This window comes from Ailuropoda melanoleuca, chromosome 3, assembly GCF_002007445.2.
Source record: "Ailuropoda melanoleuca isolate Jingjing chromosome 3, ASM200744v2, whole genome shotgun sequence".
In the NCBI taxonomy this organism is placed as follows: Eukaryota; Metazoa; Chordata; class Mammalia; order Carnivora; family Ursidae; genus Ailuropoda; species Ailuropoda melanoleuca.
The window spans coordinates 113,907,013-113,933,660 of NC_048220.1; the positions used below are offsets into that span (position 1 = coordinate 113,907,013).

Sequence of the window (26,648 nt, forward strand, 5' to 3'; positions counted from 1 at the left end):
AAAATGTTTTGCAAACTGCAAAGTGCTATTCAACGTAAGGTTTATCACCAGTGGGTAGCTTTACTCTCCTGCAATCAAATTACTGGCATTCAGGGCACATTGATACAGCTTTTGTATCTTTTGGGGAAAGTAAAATAAACTATACCTGCCCCTCAGACCTGTTTTGAGAGGCCTTGTCAAATTTGAAAACTCAAATGTTAATTTTAACACCTTGTTGTGCCTTTGTCCCTGATCTCTACCTTGTGGTCAGAGGTCTTGAAAGAGTGTTTAAAAATAAACCCCGCTTCATACCTTGGCTTAAAGGGCACATCGTGAGTTATTTTCGGCATTCAAAATTCACTAGATACTAACTAGTAATTTACATACTTGAAACCACGGTCAGGTTGTTCTTTTCTTTTTGAACTACAACTAACTTAGGAACATGAACATCTTATGGCAAACTGAAAATTCCACGTAATATAACTCTATCAGTATTTTGACTTCAAAGAAAGAAAAAAATATATATATGTAAGCTTTGTAGTAAGTACCAACAGCCAAGCAGAACAGACTTAGAAATGTGCGTAATGTTTTTTTTGCATACAATTTTTTTATTTTAAAAACTCAACTTCCTATTCCTGTTCTAATTAGATCCTTGACTTCTCCAGTTGTGGGAAGCCATTCTCTCTCAAATAGTTCATAAATATGATACCATTTAATATTAGGATTACCAAATGAGGATAAGCTGAATTGATCTTTTTTAAGATTTTATTTATGTATTTATTTGATGGGGGGGAGAGAGAGAGAGCACAAGCAGGGGGAGCAGCAGGCAGAGGGAGAAGCAGGCTTTCCACTGAGCAAGAAGCCCAATGTGGAGGGGCACCTGGGTGGCACAGCAGTTAAGCGTCTGCCTTCGGCTCAGGGCGTGATCCCGGCGTTATGGGATCGAGCCCCACATCAGGCTCCTCCGCTGTAAGCCTGCTTCTTCCTCTCCCACTCCCCCTGCTTGTGTTCCCTCTCTCGCATCTGTCTGTCAAATAAATAAATAAAANTTTAAAAAAAAAAAAAAAAAAAAGAAGCCCAATGTGGGGCTCGATCCCAGAACCCTGGGATCATGACCTGAGCCAAGGGCAGACACCTAACGAATGAACTACCCAGGCTCCCTGAATTGATCTTTTAAATTTTAACATACTAGTAGTTGAGTAGTATATTAAAAATAGTCTCTATTTAAAAAATTCCATTGGCTGTTGTGCCCTACCATGGAAGAACTGCAAATACCAACCTCTTCCTTCTTCCACTCTTTTGAACTGATTTTTGGGGATTGGAGGTGCATACCGAGAAATGTAGATCTTAATGTATCAGTCATTTTACTAAAAATAAGAATAGATCTCTGACCACAAACCAACTTCTACACTAGTAATCAAAAAGAAAAAAAAAAAGAGTCATGAACACATAATTTTAAATTTTACTTTAAAAATGTAAATATCTCCCAATATTTAACAGGTAAAGAAAATAGCATATTGGTTTATTTTATGTGGATGTTATATTTTATTTTCCAAGTAATACTGATTAAAAATATTTACACACCTACTTTTAAGTCCACAGTTTAGCACTCTTATTTGTATGGCTTTAAAAGTTATAGCACAGCTCTTTACATTAAGGATCGGGGAAAAGATTCATTCAAAACAAAGCCTGATATATTATATACATGTTTTTCTCTGTACTTTATTTTAAATACATTAATTTTTAAATGATGCCCATCTTTTTTTCATCTGGTGGTAAAATACTAGTGCAACTTTTTATCAAAAAAAAAAAAAAAGTTTACCACAGATATAAATCAATTTTCCCAGTTGGAAATGGCCCTTCAGTTGCCATTAAATGAAATTTCTCAACCTAAGTTACCAAGAAAAAGAACTGGTAGTTGCCATTATAAGCAAAAACATAAAAGTTCTACAGCATTGCCTACATTGCTCCTTACAACACAAACTCTGAAAGAACCAGACACACTTTATAGAAGTTCAGTTGGTTTTGAAAAGGCACATGGGTGTGGTTGGTTGGTTTTTTTTTTTTTACATTCTAGAAATTTTGCCACCACCACTCTGTTTCTGTTGCAGAGATGACATCTGTGACTATCAGTATAGACAAGAAGGTTGTTCAAACTAAAGAAAGCCGGAAGCCAAAATTTAACTGCACAGTAACAATGTACTTTTCTTCATGCAGCCTTGTGTTTCCTATATATTCAATTTTCTAACATGCATTAGAATACATAAATTTGTATTCTAATGATTTTATGTTTGATTTTACAACATGGAAAAAATCTGAGAAAGGACGTGACTGGGAAAGAGAGAAGGGAGAACCCTCATCACAATGAAAATAGATACATTCGTACCCAACTGTATAATAAGAATATAATCCATTTAAGTTTCCAGAAATAATACTTCTCAAAGCTCCCCATTCACTTATGGGCAAGATCCCTCCTCTGTGGCATTAAGTGGGGGGAAATCAGTTTGTTTCAACAGAAACAGTTCAGCACAACATGAAAAACTTCAACTTTGGTCCACTTGTCTCTTGGTTTAAGGACAGTCACACTGCCCATCATCAGTTCAAGAATCCAACACATAAATTTAAAAATATATTCATTTGTTATTTCATTCTAAAACAGGCATAGGTGTTCTGTTCTCATTCCCTGCCCTTTCAGCTTGGGAATCCACTGTTGATTTGGTCTCTAAACCATCAGCATCTTCGTGATCTTCCCTGGCAGCCTCAGCAGCATCTGCTTGGGTGGGCTCTCTCTCCTCCTGGTTCATGATTTCAGGGGCCACTTGTTCCAAGTCGGCTTCTAGAAGTTCAGTCTGTACTTCCACTGGCATCTGATTTACCCGTTCGACATGCAGCTCCTCCACATGTACTTCAGTACCTTCTTCAGTCTGAATTCGACCCACTTCTAGGTAACTCACCTGGACCTGCTCTGGAAGCTCACTCATATGTGAATCATGCACTTGGCTGTCCTGGAGCAGATCTGGATGGACCTGCTCCACTGTCACTTGTGCTGAATCCACCTGAACCTGAAGCAATGGTAACACATGCACCTTCCCAACTTGTTCTATAATAGTCATTGATGTCACAGGTTCCGTCTGCACACGCGTTTCTACTGAAAGAACTTCTTCGGTTACTAGACGCTCTGAAATATTGTGAGTATCACTGAGATGCCTCCTTAATTCATTTCCTTGCATAAACCACAAGTCACATAAAGTACAATGGTTGGGTTTATCTCCAGTGTGTATTACCAAATGATCTTTGAACTGGTCCCAGCTGTTAAACACACTGTTACAGACCTGAAATAAGCAAATATATGGTTTTAATAATACTAATATTCAAACTGAGGAAAATATGAACGCATTTATTCTCTGTAAGGAAAAATTTGAATTTTTCTGAAAAATGTTACATGATATTTATAATGTGGTTTAAGATTTCATAATTCTTTGTTTATTTGATCTTTTAGCTGATGTAGCTAACAACTTAAATACATTTTGGGAAACATTTTAACACTGCCTTCATTGCTTATGTCATATAAATTCAAAAAATATAAAGTACTAATATTATAATTTCTCCCATAATATTAACATTTAGAACTACATTATTTGTGTTATATATACACTAATCATGGAAGAAGAGCTGATCAAAGCTAGTCAGCTCCCCCATTGCATCACTCCCGAATTCTAATATTGCTCAACAGTTAAGAATAACCACAATTTCAGATTATCTATTATTTAGGACGTATTTTTTTTTTTTTTAAAGATTTTATTTACTTGAGAGAGAGAGCATGAGCAGGGGGAGGGACAGAGGGAGACACAGACACCCGGCTGAGCAGGGAGCCCAACATGGGGCTCGATCCCAGGACCCCGGGATCATGACCCAAGCCGAAGACAGATGCTCAACCGACTGAGCCACCCAGGCACCCCTATTTAGGATGTAATTTTATTGACACTGGCGTCATCTAGGGTTAAGTAAAAAAACATCCTATTCTAATCTTCCTTCTAAAATCAAGACAGTGATGTTCTTTACTCTCAGTCTTCCCAACTTTCAGCTCCATACTTTTACTCTATACTCTGCTACCCTTCAGACTACTCCTTTGCTAAGGACAGAATACACCCACACATACCTGACATTCATAAAGCTTCTTTCTTCCCTTTTTTGCCCCTACTCCAGTTTGGCACGCAGTCAGGTGACATTTGAGGGTGCTATTTCTAGCAAATCGCTCATGACAGTTTGGACATTCAAAAGGTTTTTCACCTATTACAATAGAAAAAAATTATATTGACCAATGAAGAAAAACAGAAAAAGCAAATAAAGTTTTTTCTTTTTGGTTAATTCTAATAGCACCTTCTTGAAAGGAAGCTCTGAATGTATAATTCAGATGTTTCTACCATATCCAAAAGACTCTTCTAGAGGTGGAAATACTAAGTTTTCCGTGATTATTTTAATTGTGCTTTGAGGAAGAAATAAAATATGGATCTGAGTTCTGTGTCATGTTTTCACATTTCTTAAAAAGTTGTGTATTTTCCCTTAGGTAGAAATCAAAATCAATCTCTGTTTTTGGGAAATGCATCACCATCCATTCCACAAGCATTTTTTGAGCATTTACTATGTGCCTGACCGTGTGCTAGGTGATGAAGAGAAATAAACTGTCCTTCTTTTTAAAAACTCTCTATCACAGGCCAGAGTATTTTATGAAGGTGAAATACACAGAAATGAACACCTGAAATGTACCACAGAAGGCCTGTTTCAGAAAAAAGGGCAATGGGAAATGTACAGCAGCAGCCCTAAAGGAGGAGAGTATTCTGCTTGGAATGGAGTAAGAGAAGGAAAGAGGGAAAGTTTATTCTAGACAGAGGCACAGAAGTATAAAACAACATGGTGGGTAAGGAGTAAGGAGGGAAGGTATCAGTAATGACTGCCAGATCTCTGGCTTAGAATGCCACCCAGAATAAAGAACACAGAAATCCCAGTAGGTTTGGAGTGCAGTGTATTAGGAAAGATTATAAATTTAGTTTTCTTTCTTTTTTTTTTTTTTTAAAGATTTTNAAGATTTTATTTATTTATTCGACAGAGATAGAGACAGCCAGCGAGAGAGGGAACACAAGCAGGGGGAGTGGGAGAGGAAGAAGCAGGCTCATAGCGGAGGAGCCTGATGTGGGGGCTCGATCCCATAACGCCAGGATCACGCCCTGAGCTGAAGGCAGACGCTTAACCGCTGTGCCACCCAGGCGCCCCATAAATTTAGTTTTCTATCCGCTGATTTGAAGGTACTCAAGGTGGAAAAGTCTGGTAAACAGCTTTATGGACTAATCTGAAGCCAAATAGAGAACGGACTGATAAACAGATAAGGAGTTACTTTAGGTGGCAATAAAAACCTCTGATGTGGTTAAAACTCTAAGTATATTATGTGCTAACAGAATCAAGGACAGAACTCAACGAAACACAGTTAAAACACCAGGTAAATGAGGCAGCAAAGACAAGAGAATCAGAATAGTCAGAAGCAGAAGAAAGAACATTGAGGGAAATTAAGAAATTTCAGGAAGATGAGGGCAATAAACAGTGCCAAACTGAAGAGATGTGAGGTAGGACAATAACAGGGGACTATACTAACTCTAGTGAGAACAGTGTGGGTGATATGGTGGTGGGGTTAGAAGCCAGACTATGGTGGGATGAAAGGCAAGTCAATGAAAACAGTACAGAAATTCTTCCAAATAGGCCTGGAAGTAAAGAAGATGGAAGGGTTTTGACAGATGACACATATGTCAGCTGCTGTGGTGGGGTGTGGGCAGGGTCTTGAGTACTGGACTGAAGGTCTAGAATAGCAATTTGGCAAAGAAAGATATAAATCAGACATCAAAAGGCCTAATTTAAGGTCTAATATGAATTTTTTCCAACAGTCCTCAGCAGGGAGTAGAGGCAAATGACTGCAATAATTCCAGGATTTTTAAAAAGGTTTCTTAGAGCAAGTGCAGTTCAAAAGCCAAGGGACTATGCTTAGCATGAAAGAAAAAGTGATTCAAGTTGTACACAAGGAGGACAAGATAAGACAGAGAAGTCAGAAATGGGGCAATAAGCTAGGTGGAGAAGGATATGGAAGGACTGGCAGGCTGAAGGAGAGTCAGAATAAGGGAAGGAGAGGGAGGATTCAAGGGAGACCATGATGCTTACAGAGAAAAGGCGCCAGAGAACAGGCCCCAGTGACGAGGTCCTAGTTGGCACCTCCATACTAGTTAAGTAACTTTGAGTTGTGTTTTTTTCCCTGACAAAAAAGTTTATTTTTTATATAATGTTAATAAGATGAAAAAATTAGATCTTATGATCTAGAATTAGTGTTGGTACAAAAACTCCTTTTCAACTCCTCAAATATTGAGATACTCCTAAATAAAAAGGTTTTGTGGTTTTAGTAGTGCATAATTTTTCACTATAAATATAAATTGGTATAGCTTCTTTAAATGGTAATTTCATGACATATACCAAGATTTAAAATGTACATATTCTTTGACTTGGCAATTCTGTTCTTGAACACATACACAAAGATACATGCACAAGTATGATTATTACAGCACAGTCTGTAATGTAAAAGACTAGCAACAACCTAAATGTCTATCAATATAGGTAAATTACGGCATACCCATACACTGAAACACGATGCAGCCACAGTGGGAAAAAAAACTAACAAACACGTACAGATTCTTGAATTTTCATGTATTTAAAGAGTTTAAGAGAAATGGCATGACACTGTACTGCATGCCTCTTGTTTTTTTCTTCCAAAACCATGGTGACTCAAAAATGCTAAGAACAGATAGGGAAGGATAAATAAAATGATAACAGTAGATGCTTCTGGAGAGATCTCTCTACTGATCACTGCATGTCATTTCAGCTTTTATGTCATTTGAGCTTTGCTATTTAAAAAATTAGCTTAGTAAGTTCAGTAAAATCTAGAAATAGAAACAGATTAATTCTATTTTAGATGCGTAGAAGGCATACTCTTCAAAGTGCTTTTACCATTTTTTCTTATTTGTCACAACCCTGTAAAGTAGGTTACCATTACCCACATTTACACAGATGAGGAAAGAGGCCCAAAGATAAAGTGACCAATCAATTTCATCACACTGGCAAATGTCAAAACTGGAGCTGGAATCTAATTCGGATTTCCAGATCCACATTCTTTCTATAATTTCATACCACCTCTCTGGGAAACGAGGTAACATCTGAAGACATGGTTAAAGACCACCTTCAGTTCTCTCTCAGACTAGGTGTGCCACAGGTAAACCTGTTAATATGTCTGATATCTCCTCCCACCCCTAAAGTGCTTACCCTTCTATATTTTTCTAAGTTAATAAACCTCCAATCGTGTAGGCACCCAAACCAGAAAGCTGGGATTCACTCCCATATTTCACTGGTCACCAAAGCCTGTTGATTCTGCCTACTTAATGTTATTCACATCTCTAACCCTCTTCCACTATCACTGCCTTTACTCAACTCTTCATTCTTGCTTATACTGTTCCAGCAGCTTCCTCATTAGACCTCGGAGGTTTCATCCCACTCCAATCTACCCTGCCAGTCATCACTCTAAAACATAAATCTGATCCTGGTTTAAACTTCTTTAAATGACTTGGTCTTTCAAGATAAAAATCCAAATTTACAGCATTTACGAAAATAACTACATGATCTGGGGTTCATCTTCCATCACTTTCTCTCCCTTGCCCTTGTCCATGATGCCCAAGTGCGTGCCACTTGGTCAGCCCTTCGTAACTCTTCCAACTACATCTCCTGTCACTCCTCTATTTGGACCCAATCCGGCGGCCACAATAACCTACCAACAGTACTCCAAACATGCTGCTATCTCTCTTTCCTCTATGCCTGTGTATGCTTCATTTCTTGTGCCTCGAATGCCCAGCTCCGGGCTAACTCCTTCTCCTTTGGGAGGAACTGTAGGGTGAATGCTCCAGGAAACCATCCCTGTCTCTTCCATCATAAACAAGCGGCCCAAGCAGGCATTCCCATAAGACTGTGTGCTGACTTCTACCAGCCCTGAGCCCGTCACATGTGACGGCTTCTTGTCTCCCCCAATGTAACAGTAAGCTCCCTCAAGGCAGGGACTCTGACATTTATCTCCATGACCTAGCAGGTTGGCATTACTGTTACTACTTTCCAAATGGAAACAAAATAATTCAGAGGACAAATAACAACCAAAATTTTGCACATCAAGCCATAGATTATAGTGCATGCTTTAAGAACACTGAGGAAACCAAACCACTAACAATAAAATAAACAATAATAAAAGTATGCAAAATATGAAACTGAGGGGGATTTATGTATATTTCGAAGACAGGAAACAGGAACGGGATCGTTTCCTTATCTTTACACTGAGTTTGTTATAAGCAAAAAATGATCCATCCTTTATTAACATAAGCATAATTTAAAACTGTTTACTTATGCTCCTCTTGAATTCACCAAGTCACTGATCACATCTGCAACTATCTTGTTACTAATTACTAGTATAGTTAATTGAGATATGCCAACAGAAGTTCAGCTCACTTTATGTGTTAAACTATTTTCCCAATGGACATCTGGTTCTATAATTTCTAACTACTTAATTATCTCACATAATTATAAAGATAAAGACATACAACATAATGTACTTTAGCTCTATATTGTTTAATCCAAAAAACAAAGGATAGGATGTGGAAAGCACATCTTAAAACTTCTAAAATAGTCTGTGTTCCTGTTTTTCAACAGGTAAGTCACCAGGTAACGTTTTGGATAAAAGAGACAACTGCTTCTACTTTTACATCGCTCGAAAATAAAAGTGACTGATTATCTGCTAGGATACTGGAAACCCTTTATCAAAGCATACTAGTTACCAAGTAACATTTATTTACTAATTTAATGTGCTGCTTGTATAGCAAGCGCTTTGCAAAGCTAATCTACATTAAAACAGATGAATAGTTAAGGACCAAAAAATATTCCTATAGGCAGTTTCTAAATATACAATAGGTATATTTACATGTTTGGAAATCAGAAAGCATTTTCCCAAAAGATTTCATAAACGCCTATTAATTACCCAAACTAGTACCCTAAAGCTTTTTAAATCTATATGGAGACTTAATTAACTACGAGATTCTCTTTCATGTAACCACTAAATATTGATATCGAGCATTTATTTAGTCCCTGAGTTTTGATACCAAGCATTTAAAAGTGAGGGATACCACATTTATCTGAATCTACCCATTTCCTCAATTTCAACCAGTATGCAGTAAGCAATTCAGGACAGCACAGGATCTATGAAAAAATTTCTTTGAAATTCTCCAAACTCCAGCAGAGAAACACTGAATAGTATGGAATACCTATGTTGTATTCACTGTATTAAACAGTCTAAACAGCTTTAGCCACCACACAGAAGAACCTAGGAACAAGTGTCTAGAGTCTGACACTTAGCACACCACACCCACTGCTCTCCCCACACACAAGATTCAAGTCACAGGTGGTAGCTCGTGTGTGTGTGACACAGCAGACTTAGCAAAGAATGCCTGGGAAGTGGAAGGACAGGGAATCTGACAGGGGGAAAAAGAGGCATAGGGGATGGATGCAGAAATCTAACAACCAGAGGCCCAAAGTGAGACTCCCTGGGATCGCTCCTGCATGCCTGAGAGGGCTCCCAGGAGGAGGGCAGTAAAAGACTTGACCTTTCTCATCTCCTGGCTGTCCATCAGTCCTGACACTGTGTGCTCTTGGGAGAGGTGTGGGTACCTAGCTACCAGATCAAAACAGGTGACCACATGTATGCAAAGTTACAAACACGCCAGGGATTGTTTGCAAATGTAATTATCTACGTAATGTATAAATGACAGGAAACGTAAAAATACTAATAGTGAAGTTTCCCTATAATTAGGATTTCATAATTTATGATCCTTAGTAAATAATCACAAAATGTGTTTTGTGTATTTCTTTTAAAAACAAAAACTGGCAAGGTGTAAGAGTAACTACTTTCAAACTTGATATGATTTTGCTTTTAAAGTATCAATATTTCAACAAACTAGGATCATGAGAACAATGTGAGCTCAGCCTGCATATGAGAAAATACAGGAGATGGCTTCTGTGGTACTAATTAAAAAAAAAGGATTAGATACCCAGACTTACAGTCAATGAGGAAAAATATACTTTTAACATAAAGGATTTGCTAATTACCTGTATGTTTTCGAAGATGCTCTTTAAAATGTCCAAAGTGGTCAAACTGTTTCTCACAGTATTGACATATGTGAATTTTTTTCCCAGTTCTTTGCTTCTTACTGACTCCACCTTCTTCAAGGTGGTAACAGTTGAGGTGCTGTTTCCATGCGCTCTCCCGAAGATACCTTTTATTGCATATTTCACACTTGAAACTCTCAGTGGAGTGTGATTTCATGTGTTCCTTAAAATGGTAAAACAATTTAAATGAACGGTTACATTTCTCACAATGGAACAAGTCCTTCACATGTGACAGCTGAAGTTCCACAATTTCAATACCTTCTACCTGTTTGCTTGTGGGGTCAGATGCACAACCATCTTCTTCTTTAATCTGCCCTTTCCTATCACCTTGACGGTACTTGCTGGTAATATCTGCCAACAGTGCCAGAGCAGAATCATCAGAGGAACCTGTGCTTTGAATGTACTTTATGGACTGCTTGGCAGAAGCCACTTCCTCTAATGTTTCGATGCCTTCATCTTCCACTTCAATTGTGCCTTCAGCAATCTCCACCTCAATTTCAACCGGTTCTGATTCTGCAGAGGGCAATGACTCAGTGATAACATTTGAAGTTTCTGCAATCTTTCTTTTTTTTGCCTCAGTTTTTCCTGTGGTATTTTCCTCTAGTGGAGCTGAGTTTTCTTTGTTCCTGAAATACATAATGTATGGATTTAAGAATCCGTAAGGTCAGTGGAAATCCTAGCAGGCTTTTGGGAAGAAACTGTTAAGCTCATAGTAAAATTTCTATGGGAAGGCAAAAAACAAGATTGAAGACTTAATACTACCTGATTTCAAGACTTACTGTAAAGCTACAGTAAGTTAAGATTCAATACTGGTGACGTGAAGATTAACGGAACACAGTAAAGTCCAGGAGTAGACCGACTTATTCAATTGATTTTTGAAAAAAAGGTTCCAAGATAATTTAATGGAGGAAAATCTTTTAATAGTAGTGCTAGAACTGGTCTTTATATGGAGAAAATAAACCTCAACCATCACTCTTCAATCATACATACAAAAATTATTTCAAAATGGACCACAAACTTTAACATAAGAACTAAAACTATTAAACTTCAAGAAAAAAGTAGGAGAGGGGCGCCATGGGTGGCACAGTCCTTAAGCGTCTGGCTTCGGCTCAGAGCATGATCCCGGGGTTCTGGGATCGAGCCCCACATCAGGCTCCTCCGCTAGGAGCCTGCTTCTTCCTCTCTGACTCCCCCTGCTTGTGTTCCCTCTCTTGCTGGCTGTCTCTATCTCTTGTCAAATAAATAAAATCTTTAAAAAAAAAAAAAAAAAAGTAGGAGAAAATCTTTGTAAAATTGGGCTACTGAAAGATTTCTTAAATAGCATGTAAAGAGCAGAAAACTTAATAGCAAAAATTGACAGATTTCATCAAAATTAAAAACTTTTGCCCTTTGAAACAGTAACAAAACAAAAAGGCAAGTCACAGACCAGGACAAAACATGTGCACACGTACATCTACAAAGGTCTGTATAGACAGTGTAAGAAGTTTTCTCACAATCCAATATCCTCAGTAAGAGAAGACAACTACTGGTAGACAACTATCCATGAGTCTCATGTTTCTGCATGTCTCCTGCACTGACAGCTTTTTTTCTGGACTCTCTTCAAAGCTATCTGAAGTACAGCCAGCAACCTGGAAAGAGAGTGTAGCTCCCTCTGGAGTGACAGCTGGGCAGGTTTGCTTGCCGCCCATTATCAAAGATGTGGGCTTCCCAAGCTGGAGATTCTTCGGCTGTGATGTACACGTAAACCAACTAGATGCACAGGACTCACCTGGGCCACTCTATGTCACCCCTTTGGGGGAGAAGAGAAAACTGGCATAAATATAAAACTCATGCTGCTTGCTGTGCAAAAACTAAAATCTTTCTGACTTAACAGTCTCGTTTCTATCAGCATCCATGAAACTATGCAGTATAACTTGTTGGCTTGCACATAGGATAAAATCTCAGATCCGTCACACTTCTTGCCAGGTTTTGGCAACAAGGACAAGATGCCAAAAAAGACAACGTTTTCTGGAAGACAAAGGATGAGACCCCACAAACCAAATAATGAATGGGATGTGAGGAAGTCCATTGGAGCTGGCAGTAAAAATGTTGACCAAACTCTATGGTCAACTGGGCAATGCATCATCTTCCATGTAACTGCCTACTCCATGAGTTAAACTGTGTCCCTCAAAGGTATGCTGAAGTCCTGATCCCTGATCCCTGTAAACGTAACCTTATTTGGAAATCAGTCTTCACACAGGTAATCAAGTTAAGATGAGGTCATTAGAGTGGGCCCTACTCTAATACAACTCTGTCCTTATAAGGAGAGGTACATTTGGACACACACACACACACACACGAGAGAGAGAGAGAGAGACAGAAGACAGCAAAGTGAATGAAGATGGAGGCAAAAACTGGAGTCATGCAGCCATAAGCCAAGGACACCTGAGGCTGGCAGAATCGAGAAGAGGCAAGGAAGGATCCTCCTCTAGAGGACTTTGGGGGAGCATGGCCCAGCCAACACTGTGATTTAGGATTTCTAGCTTCCAGAACTGCGAGACAATAAACTTCTGTTGGACCCAGTTTGTAGTACTTTGTTATGGCAGCCTCAGAAAACTGAAACACCTATAATGAGGAAAAACTGAGAAGTTGCAGGATGAGTACTGGGCAGTAAGTTCAAGGACAGCTGCTACAATGGTTCCCTGGTGCTGCAAACTCTCCCAGGGTTGGGGGAGGACTTCCCTGCCAACCTGGTGGTCAGCCTTAAGTCTAACCCATCAAAACAACTAAGATTCACGGTGGGGGCAGGGGTAGAGACAGAAGGTTTTGCTCCACTACACAAGTTACCTAAACTAAGGGTGACAGGAGGGAAATTTGCAACTGCTACTAACAGAAATGAGTAATTAGAACTTTGGCTGGTACACGTGAAAGATGGGGGGCAACATGATGCTCTCGTCAAGAAGAATGGCAACACCCGGGCCATCACAGGGTTCGCCTCTCCTGCAGTGTTGTCATGTCCACCTTAGATCCATGTGGAGAGGACTGTAAAAGGTCTCAGGGTTTTTTTTTTTTTCTGTAGTACGTCCTGGCTGCCATGAGAGTGCTATGGTGCTCTTGGGGAGATTTCTTTGAGACCAACTCCTGTAGTGACGCACTGACTAGTAAGTCTTCCTGCCACTTGGGTTTATAATGCTGATGAAGATGAGCCACTGGGAAATAAGAAAAGAATCCAAAACAACATAAATTCTTGTGGTCAGGCCTCCTGAAAATCCTCCTATCCTTTATGTTGAACCAGGTAAAAACACAAGAGCTGTTATCATGACAACAGGGCAGCAAATGTCCAGGATTTTTTAAAAAGCCACCAGTGTGCAAGTCCTCTGAGTCAGCCAAAAGGCATAAATATCTTATGGCCCTGGGGGCCCTGGGGTCCCTGGGTGGTATAGTGGGTTAAGCATCCAACTCTTGATTTCCACGCAGGTCATGACCTCAGGGTCCTCAGATCGAGCCCCATGTTGGGCTCTGCACTCAGCAGTGATTCTGCTCAAGATCTTCTCCCTCTCCCTACGCCCCTCCCCTTGCTCGTGTGCTCATCATCCTCCTCTCCAACAAATAAATCTCAGGAAAAAAATCTTATGGCCTCAATTGAAAAGCAATGTGGACAAGGCAGTTGAATCAAGGGATCCCCAAAACTGAAATAGATGGTGTCAGTAATAATGACCTTACTGGCTGATAGAGGGCTTTTGATGGACCGAAAACACCTGAGATTTGTTTGGTCAAGCCACACGCAGCTATCATCTGCTTGAAACCAAAAATAGGGGCGCCTGGGTGGCTCAGTCGTTGGGGCGCCTGGGTGGCTCAGTTGTTAAGCGTCTGCCTTCGGCTCAGGGCGTGATCCCGGCATTTTGGGATCGAGCCCCGCATCAGGCTCCTCTGCTGGGAGCCTGCTTCTTCCTCTCCCACTCCCCCTGCTTGTGTTCCCTCTCTCGCTGGCTATCTCTCTCTCTGTCAAATAAATATAATCTTTGAAAAAAAGAAAAAAAAAGAAACCAAAAGTAAATATGCCTTGCTCACTAGCATGCAATCACTTTCTCCCTCCATATCTCTTCCTCTTCTACCTTCCTTCCCCCATACCTTAACTTAACCTGCTTGGAGGAAGATAACTAGGGGTGAAGCCAAGGTCTCCCTGTTCCCAAGGGTATAGGGAAGACACCATATACCCATCCAAAGATGTGGAGGGAAACTCAGGAATGAGACTCAAACTTTCATGGCTCTGTTAGATTCAGGTGTCCAACTCACCATCCTACCACAGGGAAAGGCAGTACTTACATTCAACTAATGGGGTTTGGGCAAGGTTCATAGCAGGAAAGGGAGGGTGTCTTAACCCTGTGGGTGGAGCTGATTCTACCTACTATTGTTGCTTTGACATCTGAATGTACAGCAGCAACTGGTATGGTATTTACACTGCCCTATTCTATAAGCACCAGAGATGGACTGTCCCAAATGGAAAGAGCCGCAGGTAGTGAAGAGTTACTGGAATAAACGCCTGCAGCTGGTCAGGGTTTAGCACAAGTGTCTCTATCTTATGATGTCTAAAGTTTACAATCTATTGATGTCCTGTTGACTGGCAAGCTAGAAGTCTATCTAAAAAGCTCTTACTGCAGGTGTTGATGATAAATCCTCAACAAAATTCAGAGGCCTGTTCATAAAGTGAAATTTCTTGGAACTAAGCACGTGGATTCACAACACTCAATCCCTCCAGCAGTAAAAGATAAACTATCTCTTTACCTCCTCCCTCTCCCTATTAAAAATGAGGATCAGCATCTTATTGAATTTTGGGGCATACTGGAGAGAGCATGTACCTCACTTGGGCATTCTTTCTTCTTTATATCAACTTATCTGCAAATCAGGAACTTTTAAGTTGTGCTCCAACCAAAAGGTTGCACTGGAAGTTGCCCATCAAGCTGTGGCACATTCTCTGTTTTGGGGACCCTACAACTATTAATGGCCCCTTTGAACTAGAAGTCTTTGAGACTGATGCTTTTGCAGATTACCGCTTCTGGTAAAGGGAGTCAGGCTCCACCCACAAGGTATACCTTCAGTTTTGTACCTGTCAATTCCCTGACACAACTACAAGGTACACTTCCTTTGAAAAGAAAGGATTAGCTTGTTTTTGGGCTCTTGAAACTGATGCCTGATCCATTGAGGCTTTGAGGCTCTCTAGCCTGAGACTGCCGTTTGGGAGTGCATCAACTAAGACTTCACAACTAGCAAGGTAAAACATGCCAAGTCTCACCTGTCAAATAGAAATAAGACACTCAAGGAGCGTGTGGGTGGCTCAGTCGGTTGAGCGTCTGATTCTTACTTTGGCACAGATCATGATCTCAGGGTCATGGGATGGAGCCCCAAGTTGGGCTCCGTACGTGGCAGGGAATCTGCTTAAGATTCTCTCTCCTTCTCCCTCTGTCTCTCCCCCCACTCACTTGCTCACTCACTCACTCTAAAATAAATAAATAAATCTCCTCTGCCTACCGTTCCCCCCTGCTTGTGCTCTGTCAAATAAATAAATAAAATCTTTAAAAAAAAAAAAAAGTTAAAAAAAATTTTTTTAAATCTTAAAAAAAAAAGAAAAGAAAAGAAAAGAAAAGCAGTAAGACACTCAAGAAAGCAGTTAACCTCTTGGCTTTACATGAAAAAAACGGTAGCTCCCCCGACTCTGTTGCCCAAAGAAAGCCGCTACATCAATGAGGTCTTTAATTCACTGATGGTTTGACTAACCTCAAGACTGATGGTGTTCCCTGGGCTGGGGCAAATGCTCAGCTTTAGCACCAACTACGCAAAACCAAAAGTGGATGTGGTCGCTGTGCTCAGAGGGCAGAACTCAAAAAAGCTTTCTTCACAGCCCTGGACAACATTCTCCACAATGAACCATATTATATTGACTCCTGGGCTGCTGCCAATGACCTAGCTGACTGGAAGAGCTGGAAATCTTGGCTGATTAAAGACATCTATCCTCAGGACCACAACTGTGCAAACAAATAGGCAGCTGCTGATCAAACTATCTGAATCACTGATTCAGATGCCCATAGTAAGGGGCATCTCTAATGATACTAAGCAGAATGAAGCTGATCGAGCCTGCATTGCCTACACTTCCATCACTGACCCCCCAGATCCAGTATTATTCTGAACATGGTGACATTTCCACCATTACAGGCTGAGAATAAAAGATCCTATGCTTCTGATATAGAAGCTGCCACTGGATGCCAGACTTGTGACACCCACCAAAAGCTGGCCTATTTGTCTCATGGTGAAGGAGGCTACATTTTGCAGAGCACTGTCTCTGACTGTTCCTGAAAACTGACTACACTGGACCTCTGACCCCATCCCAGGGCTATAAGTACTGTCTCACCACTGCTGACACTTTTTAAGGTTATAGTGCTGCTCTTCCAGACTGATCTGCTGGTTCTGGCCCTTAAGACTAATCTGCGTTGTATGTTTAGGTGTCTGGATCATCTGCAATCTGATAATTTTGTGCCTAAAGCTACTCAATAACTGGCTGACAGGCAAGGTACTGATGAGAACCCTGCAAGCTCCCTACCATCCACACATATAGATAATGTAGAGCATTGCAAAAGCCCCCTCGAACACTGACTTAGGAAGATTTCTGACTCTACTTCCCTCATCTCCTCTTTGTCCAAAAATCTAAGTAAGGTAGTTTGGTCATCGAATTCTGCTGTCCCCAAAAAGGGACCATCTCTTCTCAGCTGCTTCCTGGATAATGATCAAGACAAAACCTAATTGGAAATTTTGAATTCTGCCCTAACTATTCTTAGACACAATCCTTTTTTTCCCCCTGCAATGGCAACCCTGGCACAGCCTGGTTGGTATCTCTTCCAGGTGACAGCCCAGTCAAAAGTGGGCTTAGCAGATTCAAACTTAATTCCAGTTCAGTCATCTGGATTCCCTTGTTGAACTGACATCATCTTAGATCCTAAAAATAATGACCACTTGGTTGAATATACTGCTTGCCAAGTACACTTAAGAGCAGCCCTTGTGGGGCGCCTTGGTGGCTCAGTCAATTGAGTGTCCGACTCTTGGTTTTGGCTTAGGTCATGATCTCAGGGTCCGGAGATCCAGTGTGGAGTCCGCTTGTCCCTCTGCACTTCCCCCAGCTCATGCTCACTCGCTCTCAAATAAATAAAATCTTGGGGCGCCTGGGTGGCACAGCAGTTAAGCGTCTGCCTTCGGCTCAGGGCGTGATCCCGGTGTTATGGTCGAGCCCCACATCAGGCTCCTCCGCTATGAGCCTGCTTCTTCCTCTTCCCACTCCCCCTGCTTGTGTTCCCTCTCTCGCTGGCTGTCTCTAACTCTGTTGAATAAATAAATAAATAAAATCTTAAAAAAAAAAAAAAGTTTAAAAAATAAATAAATAAATAAAATCTTAAATACAAAAAAAAGAGTGGCCCTTGTAAGTCAAAGTGGGAGATACAATGGGTCTCTAAGTTTTATGAAAATGCCTTTGTGTCCCTCACTGTTCTGGATGAAAGATCTGGGTAAGAGGAGGGAATGACTGGAAAAGAGGTGAAGTTGTAGCTACTAGAATGGGACACAATGATTCTACAGAGGCGAAGGGAGAGCAACAACCCTGACACCTGAGAAGAGAAAATCTTAGACTCCAGGAGGTATGGGGGAGGAAGGGATTAATGGTCTTTGTCCTTTAGAACCGCCACTATAGCCTTCCTTGGTAGGAAAATGCTCTGATGCAGCTCTCCCCAACTGTTACAAGCAACTTTAAATCAACTGCTGGATCTGTCCTCCCTTATCCAATGACTGACCATGATTTGATGATCATTTCCCTTAACTATACCAAGAAGTCTTTTGGAAACAGCAGGGGATGGCCAAGCTCCTACATGTTCCATATTTGCCCCACTACTGTTCCCAAAGCCGAGGTCAGTTCATGAGGTGGATAATTACCACTCAACTGGCATTCAAGTGTGCACGACAAACTGACTGCCCTCAGACAACCCCTCCAAAAAACAAGGACTAGGTTTAGTCAGGGAAAGGGGGAAGCCACATTTGAGGCTTGTGCCCCTGAATGATGAACAACACTCTTTCCAACCCACCTATATGCCCTTGGGACTGTACTTCTTGTACAAGATCCAGGTACTAACTTCCCTCCCCAAAAGTATGATGACTTGCATTTCAGGGGTGGGTAGAAGAGATCATCTAGTTTTTAAGGAAACACCACTAATAGATCAGTTTAGTTCCCAGGTGACTGATCTCTCCAAAACAAGGCAAATTTTGGGTACTTGGGGGAGTTTCCTAGAAGAATAACTGACTTGTTATTTATGTGTGCTCCATGGGTAGTTTTCCCTAAACGGGCATCATCCAAATTAAAAAGGTGATACAAAATTTGTGCCTGACTTAAGCCTATGTGATCAATGACACCACTTGGGTCCTGGAAGTCATTCATGTTAGCCTCCAATCACCGGTTAGGGTTATTATGGATGATAGACTAGCCCTAGGCTTCCTCCCAGTGGGCCAATGCAGAAACTGTGCAAGTGCTAAAAGATCCTGCTATACTTGGATTAATGCTTAGGGCTAAGTAAAAAAATCAACACAGAGAGTAAACATAAAAGCTACCTGGCTTTCTAGGGATTTATTCAGTTGGTTGAGTCCAGGACCTTAGGGGAATGGATGGTTAAGCTCAGCACTGCAGGATGGCCACATCCTGCTGCTTCAAGTTCTGTTGATAGTTGCCTTAATTAAATCCGGTGTGGGGGGGAAAAAAAAAACCTGAACGGATTAGGACCCAGTCCCTATTGATCAGATTTATCAGAATGGTCACAGAGTAGTAGACTCAAGGAAAAATTTACCAGAAGCTAAAATAACACAAACAAGGATACTGTCGTAAGATAACTCTCCATGGATCCCTCATGTTTCTGTAGGTCCTATAAACAAAGACACTGAAAGCCTTTTGTTCTGGATCTTTTCAAGGTTGTTTGTATAGCAAATAGCCTTAGAAGAGAATGCTTGTCTTCTCCAGTGGAGGATAGGTTCATTCATTGCCCAGTATAATAAAGATAATGGCCCCTATGGGCTGGTTTGCTTGCCGCTCATTATTAAAAAACTTGGGTTTCCTAAAGCCAGGTGTTCCTCAAATGTCATGCAAACCACTGGGAGTACAGCACACACCTAGGCCACTGTTGTCACCCCTGTGGGATTTGGGTGGGGACCGAGGAGGGCAAGAAAAATTGATATGAGCATGGAGCTCAAGCTGCTCCTTATGCTGTCAGAGAAATGAAGTCCTTTCTCTCCGACTGAGGAATCTCATGTCTTCTGCCAGCATCCAAAAGAACTGGCAGGCCAACTTACAGCTTGCAAACAGGATAAAATCTCAGCCCCCTCACAGTTCTTGACAATAACCCAATTTAAAAATGGGCAAAAGATCTGAACAGACACCTTGCCAAAGAAGATAAACACATGGGCAAAAAAGCACATGAAATAATGCTCATCATTAGTTGTAAGGGAATTGCAAGTTAAAACCATTACATACCTCCTAGCACAGCTAAAACGAAAAGGCCTGATCATACCAAGAATTAGCAAGGCTGTGGAGCAACAGGAATTCTCATACGCTGCAGGTTGGAATGTAAAACGGCACAACAATTTGGAAAACAGTTTAGCAGTTTCTTAAAAAAAATTAAACTATACAACCCAGCTATTCCACTCCTAGGTATTTACTAAGAAATGAATGGCCACTTTATTTGTAATAGGTGGAAACATTATCAACAGGTGGCACAGCCAGACAATGGACTACTACTTGGAATAAAAGAGAATGAAATACTAATACCCACAACAACACTGACAAATCTCTAAAACATAACGCTAAGTTAAAGAAGTCAAACACAAAACTACACTGTAGGAGTCCATTTATATGATATTCTAAATAAAACACAACTACAGTGGTAAAGATCAAATCAGTGGATAACTGAGGCGGGGCATTAGGGTTGACTAAAGAGTCATGAGAAAACTTAGAATGATGGAAATGTTCCCATGTCTTGATTATGGTGGTGATTACACCACTGTATACAAATGCCAAAATTCAAACTCAATATTAATCTGGTGAATTGTTTTACACATGTAAATTACACCTCAACAGGCTGGAGAGGAAAAATCTATAAGGCAACTGCTGCTTCCTAACAAATATCAAGAACCCTCTCCTACACAGCTTCAAATAAACAATAATGCAACTCCAGCAAAGCAAAATAAGGTCCTCATACTTTCTTCAGTTGTCATTCAAAAAGTTGACACTATATTCCAAAAATACTTGCATGCTGCAAATGTGAGAAGAGCACCTAATTCACCTTTTGTATCTGCAAAAGGTTATATAATAATCTCAATACAGAGTTGCCTGAACCAGTCAATTTAACCACAACTAAGTTAATTTTTATTCCTAAACTTCACTATTATAAACAGCCAATACATAATGCTGCTGTCTATAAAGAACGCTTCAGAGTATACTGCATGCCTAACTGGTTCAAGAAAACAATTCAACATGTTACCGTATTTATACTGAATAGCACTCACTTATGGTTGTAATTACTGTAAAGATCCCACTCTTATAATAATAAATCTTCTAAACGGTTCTAAATAAACAAGCCTGGGAAAACAGCTGTGCCCAGTTGTTCTTACCTTCATCTTCCAATAACTATACACATGAACTCAATTCCTAACCCTCCCAAATCCAACCTAGGGTACTGTCAGAATATGTTCCACTGTTCTGCTGCCAAGGACTTTCCCCACAGTGAGACACTACTCACTACTATAAGCAGCAAGGGGACCACACAGATAGGACATTTTCCAAAAGGTTTTCATCCAGGATTTAACCACAAATCTGATGTTGTCCCATCCATTTTGTATTCCCTTTAGTTCCATTTTGAAAAGGTATGACATCATCAGATATATATCCTCAACACGCCTCAATTTTATTACCCACGTCTCAGCTCTAATGGAGAGTACTGATTTGGTTGAAATCGGCATGCACCCAGCCATCCATTCACAAATGTATATCACACACCTACTGTGTGCCAGGCACTAGGCATTAGAGAATACATACACACCACTCTTGGTTTAATCTTGAATTCCATCATCAAACTAATTAAAAGCTCATTAGGAGAAATGGTACTTATGGATGATTACTGTTCAATTATTTCTTAGAATTATTCTAAATTATATCTTTTGACTGAACCACACCAGTGAGTTGGACTGAATCATTCTGTCCCATTTGCAATTGATTTTACCAAAATGCACTTTAGTGTTATGCGAATGACCTCTACTAAGGTTATGATAAGAAAGAGAGCCAGAAGATAAAATTATAAGACCAATTCATTTACAGTACTATATGCCAGACACCATGCTAAGCACTTTAGATGTATTAATTCATTTAACCCTCACAAATAATCCTATGTAGAAAGCACCATTATCCCCATTTGACGGATGAGGACGCCAAGCTACTGACAGATCGAGTAACTTCATCATGGCCACACAGTGGTAGAGCTAGGATATTACCCAGGCAGCCAGACTTCAGAGTTCTTGTTCTGTCACCATATTACGGTGCCACTATTCATCACGTAAGGTGTTGGAAATCTTTATTCATTACATCACTGAATGTTTTCTTAATACTTTCTATGAGAAATTTTGTCTTAATACCAGGAATGGCTCCTAAGCAACTGATTTGTTCTCATAACCATGAATAATCTAACTTAAGATTTTTTCTTTCCTTTTTCTTGCACTAGGTGCTTCAGAGTTCAGAGCTAGATTTAGCCCATCTAGCAAGTAAACAAACTTAAACAGCAGCATACTGGCTACCATATTTTAACTTCACTGATTATCGCCCCCATCTGGTCTATTAATCTTCATCCATTTCCCCACTTATTTTTAAACAGTACTAGGTTAACTTTGGTAAGCCAAAACTTTTTTAGAGTAAGGCTTGGTGCAATTAACAACTCAAATCCAACAAAACAGTTTATAGGGACCTAGACAACTCCTAGCTGCCTAGTCCTCCTTATTTTACTAGATACAAAACATGCTACTTTAGTTAACCTTAGCAGTTTTTACGTAAGGACAAAGAAATCAAGTGTGAGAGAAAGAGCAATCAATATCCAGAATTTTACAGATCCTTAAATATTCTTAATTTTAAAATGTCAGTGCTTTATGGCATAACACATATAATAAATTCTTGGCTAACAGGGTGTACACGACTGAATATACTATCTGTGTGTTGCTAAGAAAGTAATTACCTGACTTCAAGGGCTTTGATAGCTTCTAGCATTTGTAGAAACTCTGCTGCTTTCCATACATCATTGGCTTCTTCTTCTCCTTGTATCATTAATTTTGCCGTATACGTGAACTCAATTAAATGACGAAAGGCCATTTTACTAACACCTGCAAAAAAAGATGCGCATTAGCATGTACGCACGTTGATTCAAATCTTCTAACATTAGTAAAGAAAAAAAAGCTCAGTGTTTGAAACCTGATTAGTATCTGAATTTTGGAAAATTATTTCCTGGTGGAATTCTCATTAACGGTACAGTAAGACTATACCAAGTTCCAGCAGTAACTACTAAACTACTTTAAGATCTTTCCCAAAGATTTCTAAGGCTCTTATGACAGCAAAACCTACCATTCAAATATATGAATGCGCTATTACAGGTTAGACATGCTACTTTCCTGTCAGGGATCTCTGCATCAACTCAGCTCCAAATCTTCAAGGGCTTTCCAGAGCTGAGCAAATAAAGTTCCATACCACTCTGCCTTTATTTCAAGGTACTTCACTATTTTCTCTTCCAAATTTCAACTCTATAAGTCCCATACTATATACTGATCTTCAAACCCTTCACTTCTAAAGCTTCCTTGTCTTCGTTAACATTTATCCTCCCTTCCTGAATGCTTAATCACTTTATCTCTGTACAAATCCTACCACCCTTGAAGGCCCAATTCTAATGCCACATACTTAATGAAACTTTCTTTAATGCCCCCCCCACAAACTCTGTACTTGTTCTGGCAATTATAACTCATGGCCATCTCTTGACTCTAAGCTACTTGAGGGAATTTTGTCTCTGTACACTCACCTCACAGTATCTAACACAATGCTCCCTAAAATGCAGACACACAAAGTAGGAATGAATAAGGGCTAAAGTCACTTTCAAAATTTAGCTTCCACAATTCCAACTTTTCTTTACAAGTTTTACGCTTAAATTTTGGCCCAAAAAAATACTCTATTTCTTTGTGCTCTTCAATGCTATATATTATTATTTCAACCTGCTAATGCAAGGCTACAAAAATCTACTGAAACAAAAAGAAAACCACTTTATTTTTAAAAGATTTTCAAGTAATCTCTACACCCAACTTGGGGTTTGAACCTATAACCCTGGTATCAAGAGTCACATGCTCCACTGACTGAGCCAGAAAGGCACCCCAGAAGAAAACTACTTTTAACATAGAATTTTTAACTAAGAATGTCCAAGTCCAAACTGCACACAACATACATAACTGCCAATACAAAAATGCTTTTATGTTCTTCCTACATGCACTTTATACACCTGAATAAGCAAACCAAAAATAACTGGACTCTTTGAAGATTACTTTTGAGTCTCCTAAATCTTTTTTCTCCCAGTTACCTTTTGACCATGTTATTCTTTATTAGAGTAACTAAAAATTTTTTTGAGTTCTGACCAAATATTTAAAAGTGCAACAAAAGTCCTTTCTAAAAACATGTGTAAATTTTTCTTGAAGTGGAATGGGATTTTGATTTTTAATCAAACACACACGTATAATACTACAAATATCAGGCACAACTCCAAACACCTCACAAGTATTAACTCAATCCTCGTAACAATCCCATGGAGCACTTTATTGTAATCTCCATTTTATAGACAGGAAAACTGAGGCACAGAGAAATTAATAATTGTGACTTTGGCAAGTTACTTAAATGATGAAACTAGAATCAACCCCACATGGCCCAACTCCTAAGTCCAAGATAAAGATTTTTACATGAGATGATGGCAGGAAACATTTCAGCTTGGAAGAGTTTGAATACTTATGACTTCATTCACTGCAGGCCCACAATCTCTTATTCGTAATTCCAAAGTCCCCCAAATCTCTTAAGACTGGAAGTTTTCCCATAAATTTGGCAGCAAAATTTGACATGAACAGACATGAGGCTATTTATAGTCTTTATCCCACTTAGAGTAAATATTAATATGCTATTCTTTCAAAATATTATTTGGTTACAGGATGTCACCCTAGACCCCACTGGGAGTATAATGTAATACACAGACTGCATTATCTTTGGAAAATTTGTGATTTCAAGAAACATCTGGCCTCCAAGGATTTGAATAAGGAACTGTAGACTTAGTTCCCAATTTTGGTTAATTAGAATCACTGTAGACTTTATAAAAGCCTGGGTCTCTGATCTCCAGAATCAACACTGGGATAGGAAACTTTTTTTTTTAATAAGCATCTTGGGTGTCTCTTAAGTCGCCAGTCCAGCACTAGTCCTAGGAATAAATCACTGACCTAATTAGCTAACATGAACCAAACTGATAACACCTGCCCAAGTGAGTGACGTGGTGACAGATGATGCACAGTTGCAAAAACACTATTCTTCGTGAGGACTAGTCTGGTAACTTTCAAATCTCAACCCACTTTCTAATTAATCCCTTGCTCCTTTCATAATAGAAGGGTACAGGAGAACACGATTTTTCTGAGTATCTAAAGAAACTGTTAATATGAACATCTTAACTTGAATCTTTTTTCACTTAGGAAGAAGCAAAAAAGGGCAGCATTCTAGATATATAGACTGAGGTCATGATTCATATTTTACAAATGGGGGTTCCAATTCTAGCTAAGATGAAGAAAGCACATTCTACCACTCCACACTCCATCTTGTCCACTGCTTACAATCACAACTCCTGGGAAGAACACATAAAGCAAATATATAAGGATTCTGAAAGATAAACAGAAGCAAGCAGGCTGGGGAGAGAAATCAAAACTCAAAGAACAGCAGTGAGTCTCCTGGGTTTTTATTTTTCCTCCCACATATCCCAGCTTAGACACAAATCCCATTCCTGCGTAGCAGAACAGACAAAAAAGCTGCAGAAGAAACTTTCTGGCTAGAGAACCAGGAAAGGGAATGGAGAGTATGAGTGGGGCGGGTTTTTATTCTGCTCAGCCCTGCTTCAAAGCAAGTTCCAGCTCTGATGCTGGCATACCTGTGGCTGGTGACCACCAAGCAGGCACTAATTCTTAGAGAAAGTTTTTCTGACAGAGAACTAGGAAACAGACTATGATCTGAAGAGCATGGAGAGAAATCTTATTTTTTCTCTCTCACCGCTTGGTCTAGGAAATGAATCCCACTGTGGGAAGCAAATGACAGCACAGGGAAGCTAAAATCGTAATTTTCTAGCCAGGTGATCAGGAAAAGTTGTGCCTAGGAGCCGAAGTCAGAAGAGAGAACTAGAGAAAGGACCTCTGTGAATGAAGTCCTGCTCTAGCCACCGAGCTACACATGTGTAGAACTGAGATGAGGCAGCACAGCAAAGGGTTTGAGTACCGCCCTATGATGCAGACCACCACCCAGGTCGGCACACCAGGGACCTGAACACCACAACAAAAGTTTTGAAAGCTAAACTGGAATTGCATCCATAGTCATATAAGGCAGTATGAACCTAAAGCAGTTGACTGCTTGCTAGAAATAAAACAAACCAAAATCAAAACAAAACAAAAAGCATTCTCCAGAGGATTTTGACAGCACAGAGTGTCATAATATTTAAAGTGCCCACGACAGAATACAAAATTACTTGATGTATCTTACAGATTAAAAAAAAAAAAAAAAAAAAAAAAAAAAGAGGAAGCCAATATGTCCAAGCTTATACAACTGACAACAGTAAAGAAAACTTAGGTTTTTGAATAGGGCTTTCTCTATAGCCAGGTGACCTAGACAAGTTGTACAGTAATCCCAAAGTTAATGGTTTAAGAAAACACTGAAACAAATTGATTGTTTAAACCTGAATCTGGCAAGTAACAAAAACAGAAACGTTCTTACATTCTGTTTTCTCATTTGTCTATATTAAATACTGAAGGCTTATATGTGGTATACTATAATGGAGATAGTAGGTCAGAGGTACTAAAAGGCACAAGAAACAATCTCAAGGTGACTAGTCCCTAGAAGAGAAGATGCTACTCCTCCAGGTATACTTGTTGCTTCAAAAGCGATGCACATTCTAGCTTGGGCCACTTATTTTTTTTAAAGATTTTATTTATTTATTCAACAGAGATAGAGACAGCCAGCGAGAGAGGGAACACAAGCGGGGGAGTGGGAGAGGAAGAAGCAGGCTCACAGAGGA

General features: G+C 39.8%; 1 protein-coding gene across 6 annotated transcripts in view; it reads right to left on the minus strand.

The window, feature by feature from the left end:
• Nucleotides 1–2,442: 2,442 nt before the first annotated feature.
• ZNF131 (zinc finger protein 131) overlaps nt 2,443–26,648 on the minus strand; it is a 28,366-nt gene continuing 4,160 nt past the window's right edge. For 4 of the 6 annotated variants that reach the window (XM_011228072.3, XM_011228069.3, XM_011228071.3 and 1 more), the window contains 4 exons: nt 22,542–22,686; nt 10,207–10,892; nt 4,139–4,269; nt 2,443–3,311 (listed from right to left, as the gene is read on the minus strand). In XM_011228072.3, the coding sequence (XP_011226374.1) occupies nt 2,625–3,311; nt 4,139–4,269; nt 10,207–10,892; nt 22,542–22,686 (1,649 nt within the window). In that variant the 3' untranslated portion in view covers nt 2,443–2,624. Of the gene's footprint in view, nt 3,312–4,138; nt 4,270–10,206; nt 10,893–22,541; nt 22,687–26,648 lie in introns of those variants that run through there. The other 2 variants (XM_002921705.4, XM_019802262.2) reach the window with 2 other exon arrangements.